The following is a 14,868-nucleotide window of genomic DNA, read 5'->3' as shown; positions in this document are numbered from 1 at the left end:
AACATCGTTTTTTAACTATCCTTGCTTAAACTTTAAAATAGCGATAAATAAATTTTGTAAAAGAAAAAAAAAATTTAAAAGAAAAAAAGTTGACTTACGATCAGTGGTTCCTGAGCTGAGATATAATAGGTCAAATTTGACCGGCATTTGCGACGAAGTTATAAATAATAGGTTGGGTTTATAATCTCTCAACCATTGCCTCACTTCTTTAAAGCACGTTCTCGAAAAAAAATTTATATATTATACAGGGTGTAACAAAAAGGTAGGTCATAAATTAAATCACATATTCTGGGACCAAAAATAGTTCGATTGAACCTAATTTGGTACAAATGTACACATAAAAAAAGTTATAAGCTAGAGCCCTTTGAAGTTAGCTAAAAGTTAACAGCCCTTTGAAGTTATAAAATGTAAATAGATTTTTCCAATATGTCGAAAACAATTAGAGATTTTTTTATGGAAAATGTAGCAGGATTTCTTAAGGCAGGATCATCGTAAAAAAATAACAGTGAAATTTGTGCACCCCATAAACATTTAAATTATTAGTGTGGTACTATTAGTTAAACACAATGTTTTTAAAACATTTTTGCCTGTTTTCGATAAGCCAGTTTTTATCGAGCTGCGGCTTCTGTTGTAATGTTTCAAAATAATATACCTAAAACATTTGAATTATAAATAAATTTTCATAATATTATTAAGTCTGTATAATGTAAAAATATATATTGGATTTTATAAATGTTTAAAATGTCTCGATGAAGTGAAAACTCGTTATTTATACCCCGTTTAGGCTTAAGCCTCTTCAGGGTGAAGGATCCTCCTTTTCAGGAGTGTGGGGAGATTGCGTAAGCTTTTGAATGTTAGGTGATGTGTGGAGAGGCAAAGTTGGCAGTGGATGGGGTTAGAAGGTGGTTTTAGCTCAGAAGCTGTAGAAGCGAAAGATAGAAGTTGCCGTAGCCCAGTAAAGCGTCCAGTCAGTCAAGGGGGTTCCAAATCTGTCACCATAGAGGAACGGCTCTTCGATCAGCGTGTGGGGATGCAGCTTAGTTATCTGCGTTGTTTAACTAAAGGTACCACGTTTATACAAATGCTACGTTTATCCAAATGCTACGTCTGGTCGACTCTTCTCTATGCAGTTGAGACATGGACCCTTAAGACATCAACCATAAATAAGTTAGAGGCCTTTGAAATGTGGATCTACCAGAGAAGTCTTAAAATTTCGTGGACATCGCATACCTCAAACGAAGAAGTGCTGCATAGAATAGGCAAGGCAAGAGAACTTTTCAGCGCAGTGAAAGTCAGAAAAACATCATACCTGAGCCACATACTGAGAAATAATAAGTACCAATATGCTCAACTTATAGTGAAAGGAAAGATCGAGGGAAGGAGAGGACTAGGAAGCAAAAGACTATCGTGGCTCAGAAATATCCGACAATGGACAGGGCTAAATTTTGAACAGCTAATAAGAACAGCTGAAGACAGAGAAGAGTTTGCAATTGTAGTAGCCAACCTCCTTGAAGAGACGGCACTTTAAGAAGAATGGTACCACAATAATAAATTAATTGGAGGATACACAAGTATTTGTTTAAGGGAAGAAAACCCCCATAATATTTTTATGGGATGCACAAATTTTCTCTTTTATTAAGATGTTCCTGCCGTAAAAATGCCACATATTCATTTTCAATAAAAAAATTCTATAGTTTTCGATATATTGGAACTTCAACGGGCTGTAACTTTTTTATGTGCACATTTGTACTAAGGTAAGTTAGGTTCAATCGAACTATTTTTCGTCCCAGAATATGTGATTAAATTTATGACCTGTATTTTTGTTACACCCTGTTTATGTAGTTCTGTTCGTAGTAAAAGTAAAATATCTTTTATTTTTTAGAAAATGGACACAAACAGAGACGGTGTGGTGACTTTGGACGAATTCTTAGAATGTTGCCGAAAAGACGAAAGCATATCTTCGTCCATGGCCGTCTTCGATTCATCAATATGACATTCGACCAGCGGCGTTCGTGAAGGTGCTTCAACCTGATGGACTCAATGAACGAATGTCGTGTCCCGAAATGTTATTTTGACCAACTAGACTTTTTTCATATAATGTAAAATACAATGAAAATGATGATTCGGTGATAGAATGTAGGTTACTTATATTAGGTACCTTACATATTGGGTACGAGGTGAAAATTGAACGAATGAAGTGTTAATTGGAGATTAAAACATTATAATAAATTTACGTATACAAATAATTCGAATGTTGTTAACGGTATTTCTATATTTTTTGCTTCGTTGTATTAATCTGGCTGAAGATTTAAAAAAAAGTTTTATTTTTGTATGAAATATATCTTTGTTTATCAGACAACGAGATATGTTAATTTTTTTTCTTAAATATGATACCAATTTTTTGCTAAAACTGCAATTTATTTTGTGAAATAAAAAATCTATGACACTAAATAAATAATTAGTGAAAGAAAAAATAGAATCCAACCCTTTTTTAAAGAAACAAAAAACTGAACATGAACATATCCACGCAGAAAACAAAATGCATTACCATTGTGGAAGATCCAATTAGATGCAAACTCGTGGTAGAGGGGAAACCCATAGAACAGCTAGACCAGTTCAAATATCTAGGTATAGGTGTAGATTTATCAAACTTATCATGATCCAGTCAGAGACCAAAGCGAACAAATAAACAAGGCCGCAGTTATGTACGGATATTTGAGAGATGTGGTCTGGAATAACCTATACATATATGAGAATGGCTAGCAAAGTTAGAATTTACAAAACTTGCATCAGACTGTTATGACCTATGGTATTGAATTAAGAGAAGACACCAATAAAACCAAATGCATGCTACGAACAGCCGAAATGAAGACACTAAGAGCAATTGTAGGGAAGACAAGGAGGGATAGAATACGAAACAACATATTCAGGGAACAATGATCAGCGGGCGTGCAGAATGTAGTAAGATGGGGTAGGCAAAGACAAAGAGAATGGTTCAGTCATATAAAAGAATGGAGGAGTATAGACTACCAAGAATTGTGCTTGAAGGACAACCAGGTGGCAAGCATCCACCGGGGAGACCACCAAAAAAATGGAGAGATAGCTGCCAGTCTACGTCTCAAGAAATAATTCAACATTGGAATTAACAGATCGACAGATCTACATCAAGTATAAGAAGAAGGAGAAGAAGAACAAATTAGAATATAATTAGTTAGCTAAATGGGTGAAACGCCTAAATTTGCTACAAGAAATCAATCGGCAGTCACTATAAAAAAATTGGGTTCAGCACTTTTAAGAAATGAAATTTGGATGAATTAACTGTATGCTACTATGTTTATATATTATATATAGTCCGTCTGCTATAACTTTTCCCATGCGGAACGATTCATTTTCAATCAAATTAAGTCAAAACAGAAAGTGAAACGTACGCCGATGTGTGTAGTATATAGTATACAGTATACAAAATGTATATACACATCGACGTTCGTTTCAATTTATGTTTTGACTTAATTTGATTGAAAATGAATCGTACCGCATGGGAAAAGTTATAGCGGACGGACTATATCTTAAGTTTTTACTCTAAAATAATTAAGGAAACATTTTCTTATGTATGTTTTATATAACGGTCCAGCAAAGCAATGTTTATTCAAACATATTAAACAAATCCATTCGTCTTTTGGACTTGAATGCTGAAACTGTAGCTAATATTAGATTTTGTGCATCTTCCTCTGAGAATACGACATTAATTATATTCAAAAGAGGGAAAAATGGGATTAATAAAAAATAACAGTAGATTATACCACCAGAAATGATGAGAGCTATTATATCCGAGGAATATTTACAAACCGAGTCACCTTAGCGTCGAGAAGAGTATTATGTATTTCAGGAAAATAATAGACATTATTACGAATACTATTTATACCCTATTATGTACTAACGAGTAATTTATTAATCTGTGATTTTTAATGAACAACTTTGTTGACAATAATAATAAAATTAATAACATCACGATTGGCTCACACTCCATCTAAGGGGAAACTTGACTCATCCCAAAAGGATTGAGCTCTGGTTAATTTCACAATAGGGATGTTCACTAATTTTAAAATATAGTTAAATTCAATAGATTACAAGGTATATAAAAACGTAACAATCATAAAACTGTTTAAAAATGTATATTTTTTTAAGATAAATAAGTTCATAATGTTGATTTTCTTGGAGGCTAGAAAAACGGTACCCTGTAGCGAGACTACGGTCTGTGACGTCAACAGTCGTAACGTCTTTGATCGACGACTAGTTTTGTATACTTATTTACTCAGTGTATTGAATGTGCGCAGTTTTTTACGTATTTAATTATTAAAAATAAAGCCAAATAAGTGGTGTTTTGTTCCTGGGTGTGTAAATACATCAAAAAATAGTTCTGACAAGATTTTTATTACCGTTCCAGCCAATTTAAAACAGAAAAAGAAATGGTTTGTTGCAGCTAGAACTTAAAATAACTAACTTAAAGAACTAACTTAATAAAATAAACATTATAGAAGTTTTCCAGAGACTTTCGGCCCTTGGTAATAATGTAATTGTTCTTTCTGCATTTACATTTTTCAAAAATACTTATTAGTTTTCTCAGAATTCGAAAAAAATAAATGAATTTAAATAGCATTGGACCAAGATTTTGCACCTACCCCCTTAAAGAGTAAATGAAAAAGTTTCGGGACCTCAAATTTGTATTCCTTAAGCTGGGATATTCCTAAAAACGGGATTCTAATAATACATACAGTAAAAGTAAATCTTGAAATAACTACATGTGGATGTAGGTATGACTTTATATTATATTAAAATCATTAATAATTTAGTGAAAAGATTGGTTGAAATGAAAATGTATAATACCCAAGTTCAAAAATATTTTTTACCTTGGAACAGTTGTCAACTCGAAATACGAAACAACCGAAATAAGATCTAGAGTTGAAAAGGACATAGCAACATTTAACAACATGCATGAGAAATATTTTCACCCATTGCGACATATCTCTCCCACTAAAAATGCGGCTGCTAAAATGTTATTATTTCCGGTCTTGCTATATGGCGCAGAGGCCTGGACAATAATGGAAACATTAATGAAAAAGCTAGAGGCATTCGAGATGTGGGTGTACCCACGTATCCTCAAAATATCCTGGGCGACCCACACCAACGTACAGGTATTGCTTCGAATGGGAAAACAAAAAGAAATCTCTTTTACAATTAAGAAACGAAATCTTAAATATTTCGGTCATATCATGAGGCATGATAAATATCGTATACTCCAACTGATAACGCAAGGTAAAATAGAGAGCAAACGCGGACCCGGAAGAAAAGACACTCATGGCTTAAAAAATTTCCGCCAATGATTTGGACAAAAATCGATCGAGTTATTCAGAAACGCCTCAAATGAAATTAAAATTTCCATGATGATAGCCAACGTCCACAACGGACAAGGCACATGAAGAAGAATAAAAATATTTTTAATACACCTAACCAAGGTAAAGTAATAACCAGCCAATGTATGTATACAATATGCATGCGTACAATGCATGCATACAACTTTCTCTATTTTTTTTTGTGGAGTATTAAGCATTTATTTTTTTAGCTTAAAGTAGACGTGGAAAATTATATGGAATATAGACTCAGTAAAGCTGTGGTAGATTTATTTTTTTACAAGATGCCAATAAATCATACACCATTGTTACATCTACACTACAGTCGGTAGTTTATACGAATCGGCTTTCTGAAAACCTTCTTCCATTTTATTTGTTTATTTTTGTAAAACCCAAAATATTTCCTTACAAACAGTCTATCCACTTTAAACTAAACAAATTCACTATAAAACTCCACTTTAACCCTGATAAAACAAGAAGAGAACAAAATAGAATGACCTGAAACGTCAAAGAGATAAAGAGTAACACTATGAGAATGGCGCGCGCTTGGGGTATGCAACTAGTGACGTCAGGCCAATAGAGAAGCGTTCTTGAAATTTAAAATAATGCTAGATTTCTAATAAAGATTTTTTATAGAAAGGCTTTTTCAATTTTGTTGAAATTTTGGACAATTATTCCTAGGGTGTTTCTTAATCGTTTTACATGTTTGAAATGACTTTTTAATTTTTTGTGAACATCCCTATTAGCTGGTCGTGCACCAGTTCAACGGTGTGGACTACATTTAGCAGGTGTTTTTTATATGGAAGACTCAAGATTAGGCCCAAATATTTAGCATAATCTGTCGGTTAAGGTGTACCACATCAAAAAGTCAAATGGGCTGTGTCTCTTATGCCTTTTAGTATTAGCAATTTTTTATTTTGTTGCCACCTCGAAATTATTTTTATCGTCCGACTCATTGATCTTTCTTCAGATTTTGTTTACTTTTTTCTAGATCACGTTTTAAATCACTTTTAATTAGTATGGCTAAAATCCGTTTTAGAAGGTGTATTTATTATTCGGGCTTAATCACAGAATGTTTTATGAATGACAATTTCATCTTCATCAATGTCGCTGTAATAAAATTATTGCTAGACAGGTAAATGATCGTTGTATACCGGGTGTACCAATCAAACTGTGTTTTATTCTCAAAGTTCACCACACCCTGTGTAATATTCTAGCATTTATAAAATATTGAAATTAAAACCCAACTATAGCCGCAGGTTTTCTTAACATTCTGCTTTTTGATTCATTCGCTTATGTTGGATAATAAAAAAGTTAGGTACTTTAACAACTAGCCATGTTCTTCATTAATACAGGGTGTTTCTAAATAAGTGCGACAAACTTTAAGGGGCAAATCTGCATAAAAAAATAATGGCCGTTTGCTTTATAAACACATGTCGGCAAATGCTTCGTTTCCGAGATACTGGATGTTGAATTATTTTCTTACAAACTGACGATTTATTTATTGCTCTAAAACCGGTTGAGATATGAAAATGAAATTTGGTATATTTTAAGATACAATTATTGCACATTTTTTGACATACAAGTAAGAATTTTATATTCACCATTGGCGTGCATGCGGGTAATATTACCCGTCATATTACCCGTATGCGCGCCAATGAAGAATATAAAATCCTTAATTGCATGTCAAAAAATGTGCAATAACTGTATCTTAAAACCTACCAAATTTAATTTTCATATCTCAACCGGTTTTAGAGCAATAAATAAATCGTCAGTTTGTAAGAAAATAATTCAACATCCAGTATCTCGGAAACGAAGCATTTGCCGACATGTGTTTATAAAGCAAACGGCCATTATTTTTTTATGCAGATTTGCCCCTTAAAGTTTGTCGCACTTATTTAGAAACACCCTGTATTAATGAAGAACATGGCTAGTTGTTAAAGTACCTAACTTTTTTATTATCCAACATAAGCGAATGAATCAAAAAGCAGAATGTTAAGAAAACCTGCGGCTATAGTTGGGTTTTAATTTCAATATTTTATAAATGCTAGAATATTACACAGGGTGTGGTGAACTTTGAGAATAAAACACAGTTTGATTGGTACACCCGGTATACAATGATCATTTACCTGTCTAGCAATAATTTTATTACAGCGACATTGTTAAAGAATAAGGCTATAAAATGTTAAAAAAATAATTTAAATCAGACAGGAGATTTAGAAAATTCACGACATCAAAAATTACCCATTTTGCGGGGTGGCCATTTTTCTTGCCGCTCAGTGTATATGATTTATTAAAAATAGGAAATATTTTTAATAAATCATCCCAAATTTTGGCATATGCAGATGATGTTTACCTAGTTGCTCGCACAACACGCAAGCTAGAAGGATTGTATATATACCACCTTCTCAAATGCCTAAAAAAATAAGGGCCTCCAAGTAAATTAGGAAAAAACTAAGATGATGGGATCATCACCCAACAATAGAGCCAGAAACATCGGTTACCAATTCACGGTTGATAACTCTACCTTTAAAGGGGTGGACAAATTCACATCCTCCCTGATCACCAAGGAGAATGTCATGACGGAAGAAATCAAGCGAAGGATAATCCTAGCAAACAAATGCTATTTTGGACTGAGTAGACATATGAGAAGCAGAAACTTCAGCCAAAAAACAAAACTAATCATATACCAAACCCTTATACAACCAGTATTGGTATACAAACCTGCTTATATTTGAACGAAGGATCCTGAGAGGATTATTCGGTGGCATCTATGAAAATCATGTTTGGATGAGATACAACTACTAAATACACCACAGATATAAACATATATTTGATGGTAAAGACGTAATATCTCTTATAAAAATAGGAAGATATAGGGTAAGAACAGAACAAGTAGGTCTAGGTGGAGGTGTAGGTGTCGGTCGCGGTCGATGTCGACATCCATGTAAAACAAACACATTGTAATGAATGGAAGCGAACAGAGCAGGTAAGTCGCGGTGGAGGTTTAGCGCGATGCCATCCAGGAGGTTAACATCGATGCTTTTGAAAATAAGATGAGTTTGTTTTACATGGATGTCTACTGCGCGGAATACAAGGATACTTCCCTGTAATTGTTCAAGTTGTCATTACCTGCGCTATCTGAGTTGAGACTTTTTATACAATCCCTTTTTTGCTTTCAGTTTATTTTTGAATTTCTTCAAATTTCATTAAACTACTTCACTTGATAGTGGCTCTAGCTCGACTGACAGCGCAGGTGACCTCCTTGCTATGTGCTGTCGATGTCGACAGGGATGCTTCCCTGTAATTGTTCCGTTCGAAGCCAAGGTGCGTTACCTGCGCTATCTGAGTTGATACTTTTTATATAATCCCTTTTTTGTACACAGTTTATTTTTGAATTTCTTCAAATTTCATTAAACTACTTCACTTGATAATGGTTCTAGCTCGACTGACAGCGCAGGTGACCTTCTTGCTATGTGCTGTCGACATCGACCGCGACTTAACTAGTAGCATCCACCGCGACCTACACCTCCACCACGACCTACTTGTTCTGTTCTTACCCTAAGATGGGCAGTCTAAAAATTCTGGAAGCACTACAAGCATGCCGCATTGACTACCGATACACAAGGTTAATTTACAATACATACAAGAACGCTACTATGTCGGTGAAACTACATAAAAACACGGACCATATCCCAATCAGCAGAGGAGTCCGACAGGGCGATACCTTATCGCCTAAACTGTTTACCGCATTACTAGAATATGCTTGTAAAAAACTTAACTGGGAAGAGCAAGGCCTGAATATTGACGATAGAAAATTAACAAATTTGAAATTCGCAGACGACATAGTTTTATTCTCTGACAACCTTAAAGAGATATGTACAATGCTACATGAATTTCAGTTAGTGTGTGCCAGTGTAGGTTTTAAAATAAACATCTCCAAAACAAAATTCATGAGAAACCTAGTACCTAGCGGAAATATCAATATTGGAGACAACTAAATAGAGCTAGTGGAAAAATACCTTGGACACGAAATAAAGATTACAAGAGACAACCAAACATGCGAACTACGATGAAGAATAAACCTAGCATGGGCAGCCTATGGAAAACTCAAAGACATCTTTAAAAGCGATATTCCAATTTCTTTAAAACGTAAAACATTTGACCAATGTGTGTAGCTTGTGATGACTTATGGTGCCGAAACTTTGACATTGGCAGCTACAACTTCTAAAATGCTGCAAATAGCCCAGAGGAATCAATGCTGAGTATATCGCTTCGTGACCAAGTTAGAAATGAAAACTTAAGGCGAAGAACAGGAGTTACCGATTTAATTCCCCGAATTGCCACCCTGAAATGGAACTGGGCCGGACACGTCGCCCGAATCAGTGATGGGAGATGGAGGAAGAGATTACTTGAGTGGAGGCCGAGATTAGACAAAAGAAGTAGAGGAAGACCACCTACTCGTTGGACTGACGATCTCAAGAAAATGTCTAGAAATTGGATGCAAAGTGCTCAAAACAGAGCACAATGGACAAAAATGAGGGAAGCCTATGTCCAGCAGTAGACGCAAAGGGCTGGATGATGATGATGATGGAGATGGGCAGGACATCTAGCAAGATCGCAGCAGAACAACCCTCCTAGAAGAAATACCTTCCTGTGGGAAGTAGGAATAGAGGTAGGCCAAAACTCAGATGGTGTAGATGAGGATGGTAGAAAAATAGGCGCATCAAACTGACAAGAGTTGGCAATGGATAGAACATACTGGCCTAATAGACTTGGGAGGGTCGAGGCTCTTTTATAGGGCTGTAGCACCATTGATGATGATGATATTATTTGATGATAAACTTTAAAGTTATTTACTTCATGGCAACGTAGAACTCCCGAGTAGAGGGTTGTTGGCCCGGAGAGGACCTCTCTAAACAGACCTTAGGTAGCAACTCTCCTCAAGTTGCTACCTTTATATCTGTTCCTTATATCTATTTATATTTGTCCTTTATATCTGGATCTTTATATCATCTGTTTTTGGTTATTGTACAGGTTATTGTAAACTTTGGTGAGATACTGAAAGAATAATGGAGCTAATACCAACTTAGGACAAAAATAAAAGAGAAATTTATAAAGATCTAGAACATACATTTTTTTTAGTCCCTTGTTTAATTCAGAATGTTCTACAATTTATTAGTTTGATGTAGATATTATGGCAACAAAAATATTATGGGTAAATTTAATAAAACAGAATTAAACTAAAAACAGAAAAACAAAAGTTAAGAAAATGTTTCGTTAACTATTTTATTTATTTCCATATTTATAAAAGTTTTTGTAAATTAAAATGTGTGCCAAAAAATTAATATATTTAATACCTTCCTTTCTAAAAGCCAAATCTGTCTTTTTTATAATTTAATGAATATTTTTATAATCGCTTTATCACCACTGAATGGTCTATAACTACGATTATAATAATTGTTTAAAATCTTTCCAAGCTTCTAGCAACTCATGAATGTAATTTTCTCAGCTGCTTTAGACTAATTATACACTATAAAGCTACTTTCGCTTCTTTACTCGTTCGTAGGACCTTGCCAGTTACTAGAAGTGAACTACTCTCGTTCGTTCATTCAATTTGCACTCAAAGGGCTATATTTAAATCATTCGAGGATTGAAATCGAAAAAAAAAAATGAGATATATGTAGAGAAAAACGTTTGAATTTAATAAATTTCATTTAATTTATTTTATATATCACATTTAATTTGTTTCTGAAGAAATAAGCAAAATAAAATATTTAACAAAGTATGAAAGAGTTGGGTCTAAGTGGCTAAGGGCCGTTTGCACCGACTATAATATTAACGCTAGCTTAAGATTAAGGTTCGCTTAAAGTAAATATTTTCGCTGCACCATATGTCAAACTCGATTTAAACCTCACTTAATTTAAGCCGTCAAATTCGACGGCTTAAGAAAACTTAAATTAATTGAAGTTTAAATCGAGTATGACATACGGTGCAACGAAAATATTTACTTTAAGCGAGCCTTAATCTTAAGCTAGCTTTAATATAGTCGGTGCAAACGGCCCTTAATCTCAAAAATGACTTACATATAAACACTACATAGGGGTTTATAATTTATATAGAATACTACACTAATCCTCTGATCTTTTTTACGTGCCCTCTCCGCGGCTGAGATTGGTAACCATCATCTTAGATGCGGCTGCCCTGAAAGTTCTATAGATTAGCATAATACCTTCTCAAAATTTCTTCAAAGTATTTATTGAAGAGAAATGGTGGCAGAAAGAAATAAAAATACTCAACACTATGAAGGAAAGAAAAATGAGCTACTTTGGTCACATATTAAGAAATGAAAAATATAAGATGCAATTGGTTATGTATGCTGCAAACAGAATAAAATGGGTCATGATGATTATAAATATCCTTAAAGGATGAGGCACATGAAGAATAAGATCTGACATAACCAACCTCCGATTGTGAAACATATTTAGATAAAAAAAATCGTCTGAGTTTTTTGGTTCTGTATCTTCCAGAAATGTAAATTACTTTGAACAAGTGTAAATATACTGGTATTATACTGGTATTATACTGGTATTATACCTCAAGAGTGGCTGCTGTCTACATTCGTTACATGTTCTACATTCGAATGTTCAGAACATCGAACAATATCTTTAATGAGTCATCTACTAAAGATATTTCTAAAAATCATCCACAACCGAGTTTATTAAAAGTTGTAGTCAGATATTAGTAATACACAGATGGGGTTCAGAAAAGGACTAGGTACTCGAGAAGCTCTCTTCGGTTTGAATGTTCTTACACAAAGATGCCTAGACGTTAATCAAGAAGTACATGCATGTTTTATCGATTTTGAAAAAGCGTTTGACAGAGTACGCCACGATAGGCTAAGAGACATTCTTGAAAGGAAAGACATAGATAATAAAGATCTGCGAATAATTCTCAACTTGTATTGGAATCAGAAAGCTAACATCAAAATAGAAAAGGAGATATCAAAAGCAATAGAAATACGTAGAGGAGTAAGACAGGGATGCATTTTGTCACCACTGCTATTTAATGTATATAGTGAAAGCATCTGTCAGGAAACCCTTTTGCAAGCAAATGAAGGAATCGTAATCAATGGAGAGGTTGTAAATAATATTCGATACGCAGACGACACTGTACTAGTTGCAAGAACAGTAGAAGAATTACAACGATTACTTACAAACATAAATATTGCTTGCAACAATTATGGCATAAACATTAATATCAAAAAAACCAAGTATATGGTCTTCAGTAAAATAATGACACAACCAGCACATATTAGTATAAACGGCATTCAAATTAAAAAAGTATCAAGTTATAAATACTTGGGAACTATAATAAACGAAACGGGAGACCAAAACAATGAAATAAAAAGACGTATCGAAATTGCCAGGGCTACCTTCATAAAGATGAGAAAATTCTTCTGCAACAGAGATATAAGCATCCCTCTACGATTAAGAATGCTAAGTGGCTACGTATTTAACACGCTATTATACGGTGTAGAGGCCTGGACTCTCAAACAGAACAACATAAAAAATATTGAAAGTTTCGAGATGTGGTGCTACCGTCGAATGCTGAAGATAAGTTGGGTTGAAAGAATCACAAATCTTAAAGTAATACGAAGGATAGGAAGAGACCCAGAAATTTTATTAACGATAAAACGAAGAAAACTCGAGTATTTGGGTCACCTGATGAGAGGTCATAAATACGCATTACTTCAAAATATAATGCAAGGAAAAATAGAAGGAAATCGGAATCCAGGCCGTAGAAGAATGTCGTGGATGCGGAATTTGAGAGAGTGGTTTGGCTGCACCACGAATGGACTTTTTAGGTCAACTGTAAACAAAGTCAGGGTAGCCTTGATGATTTCCAATCTCCGATAGGAGTGGCACAAGAAGAAGAAGAAGAAATATACAAACGGGATGACAGTTTGACATAAAACTTTATACGTGTATTATGCAGTTTGTAGAAGTATAGTGTTAAAAATATACTTACAAAGAACACCGAGAGGAAAAGTATATAATCGTTGTAGTACACTTATAATCTGTGAAAAGCGATTATTGTTACATAATAGCTATTTTGACAAAGTATCTTTGCTATTTTTATTTGTTTTCTTTATGATAGTATAATAACGAATGTACCGTAAAAAGAAGAGTTGTGAAGTTTAAAGAGCTAATGGACCTTTGTGTAATTTTTCATTGTAGAAATAATAACTTCAATAATAACGTCATTGAAGAATAACTGTACATATCTGTCTTCACCAAATTAAACTAGAATGAATAAAATGTTATTATTTTGTCCGACTAAAAGAAATTTTCTTCCTGTATTTGACGATTTAAATATAGCCAATAGATGTATGTAGTCGACGTTCAATTGTTTTTTATATGAGCACTGATAATAATATATTTTAAATAAAAAATAATTTAAATAATTATTCTAAACAATGACATAAACTATTGCTGAAGATGCTTTATTCGTATAGAAGGTATTTCGACATAAGAATGCCACCATTGGTAATGGATAAATATTAAAAGTATTAACACTATTTTCTTAAATATAAAATAACTTTATATTAACAAATGGTAATAGAGATGGAAAGTATATACAGGGTAGTTCAATTTACTTGTACATTTTTTCATAAGTTTGCTTTTTTCAACTCTGTGGTATATCCTACTGATGATAATATAATATGAAATAGTGTCTTCAAAGGCCCATGTTACAGTTGTTTTTTTTTATTAGTTGGGAGTTAATTCGAATCTGTAAGCAGGATGGCTTTTCTAAAATGGATTATGCGAGCTTGGTGGGGTGTAGATCGCCAAACAGCATTATTTTTTTATGGTGCGTGTATATCTATATTGATGTGATCTTGATTATTGATATGAGATAATATTCTTATTTGTCATTTAATTTAATCAATGCATCAATAATAATTTAATTAATTAACCAGATCACATATCAATATGTTTTCAATCTCAGGGCGAATTATAAAATTAATTACTTACTTACGTGGCTTCTCAGTATTTCTCAATGGTTCCTAATCGGGATAGGAAAGAAAAAGAGTAAAATAATACACACATATGGGTTACAATTATAATCAAAATATTTTTTATTTTATTTAAATGGCAATCACTGCTTAATATTTGCTATATCTTATTATTCTTAAACATAACATTTACACATGGGAATCTTATTTCCTTTTGGTTTCCAATTGAAAGTTTTTATTAACATTTAACTATTATGATTTATTAGCAACAATTATATTTAAGTTTGATGAAGCTTTTCTGATATTATTGATTATCTTCTTCAATTTTAAATGTGGTATTTAATACGAAAAACCCATACATTCATGTCCAAACAAATGAGACTGACCTTTTTCTGGTGAACTGAGAATGTCTTCACACAAAACCCGTTTCCTGCTATCCTT

At 33.6% G+C, this 14,868-nt stretch overlaps 1 protein-coding gene across 2 annotated transcripts in view; it reads left to right on the top strand.

Annotated features, from left to right (window-relative positions):
* LOC114330917 (calsenilin-like) overlaps positions 1-2,373 on the top strand; it is a 454,604-nt gene extending 452,231 nt beyond the window's left edge. For both annotated transcript variants that reach the window (XM_028280357.2, XM_028280358.2), the window contains exon 5: positions 1,883-2,373. In XM_028280357.2, coding sequence (XP_028136158.1) covers positions 1,883-1,993 — 111 coding nt within the window. In that variant the 3' untranslated portion in view covers positions 1,994-2,373. The remainder of the gene's footprint in view (positions 1-1,882) is intronic.
* Positions 2,374-14,868: the final 12,495 nt, after the last annotated feature.

Source organism: Diabrotica virgifera, chromosome 7, assembly GCF_917563875.1.
Source record: "Diabrotica virgifera virgifera chromosome 7, PGI_DIABVI_V3a".
NCBI lineage: Eukaryota > Metazoa > Arthropoda > Insecta > Coleoptera > Chrysomelidae > Diabrotica > Diabrotica virgifera.
Note: the sequence above shows the minus strand (reverse complement) of the source record. Positions and strands in the feature narration are given on the sequence as shown.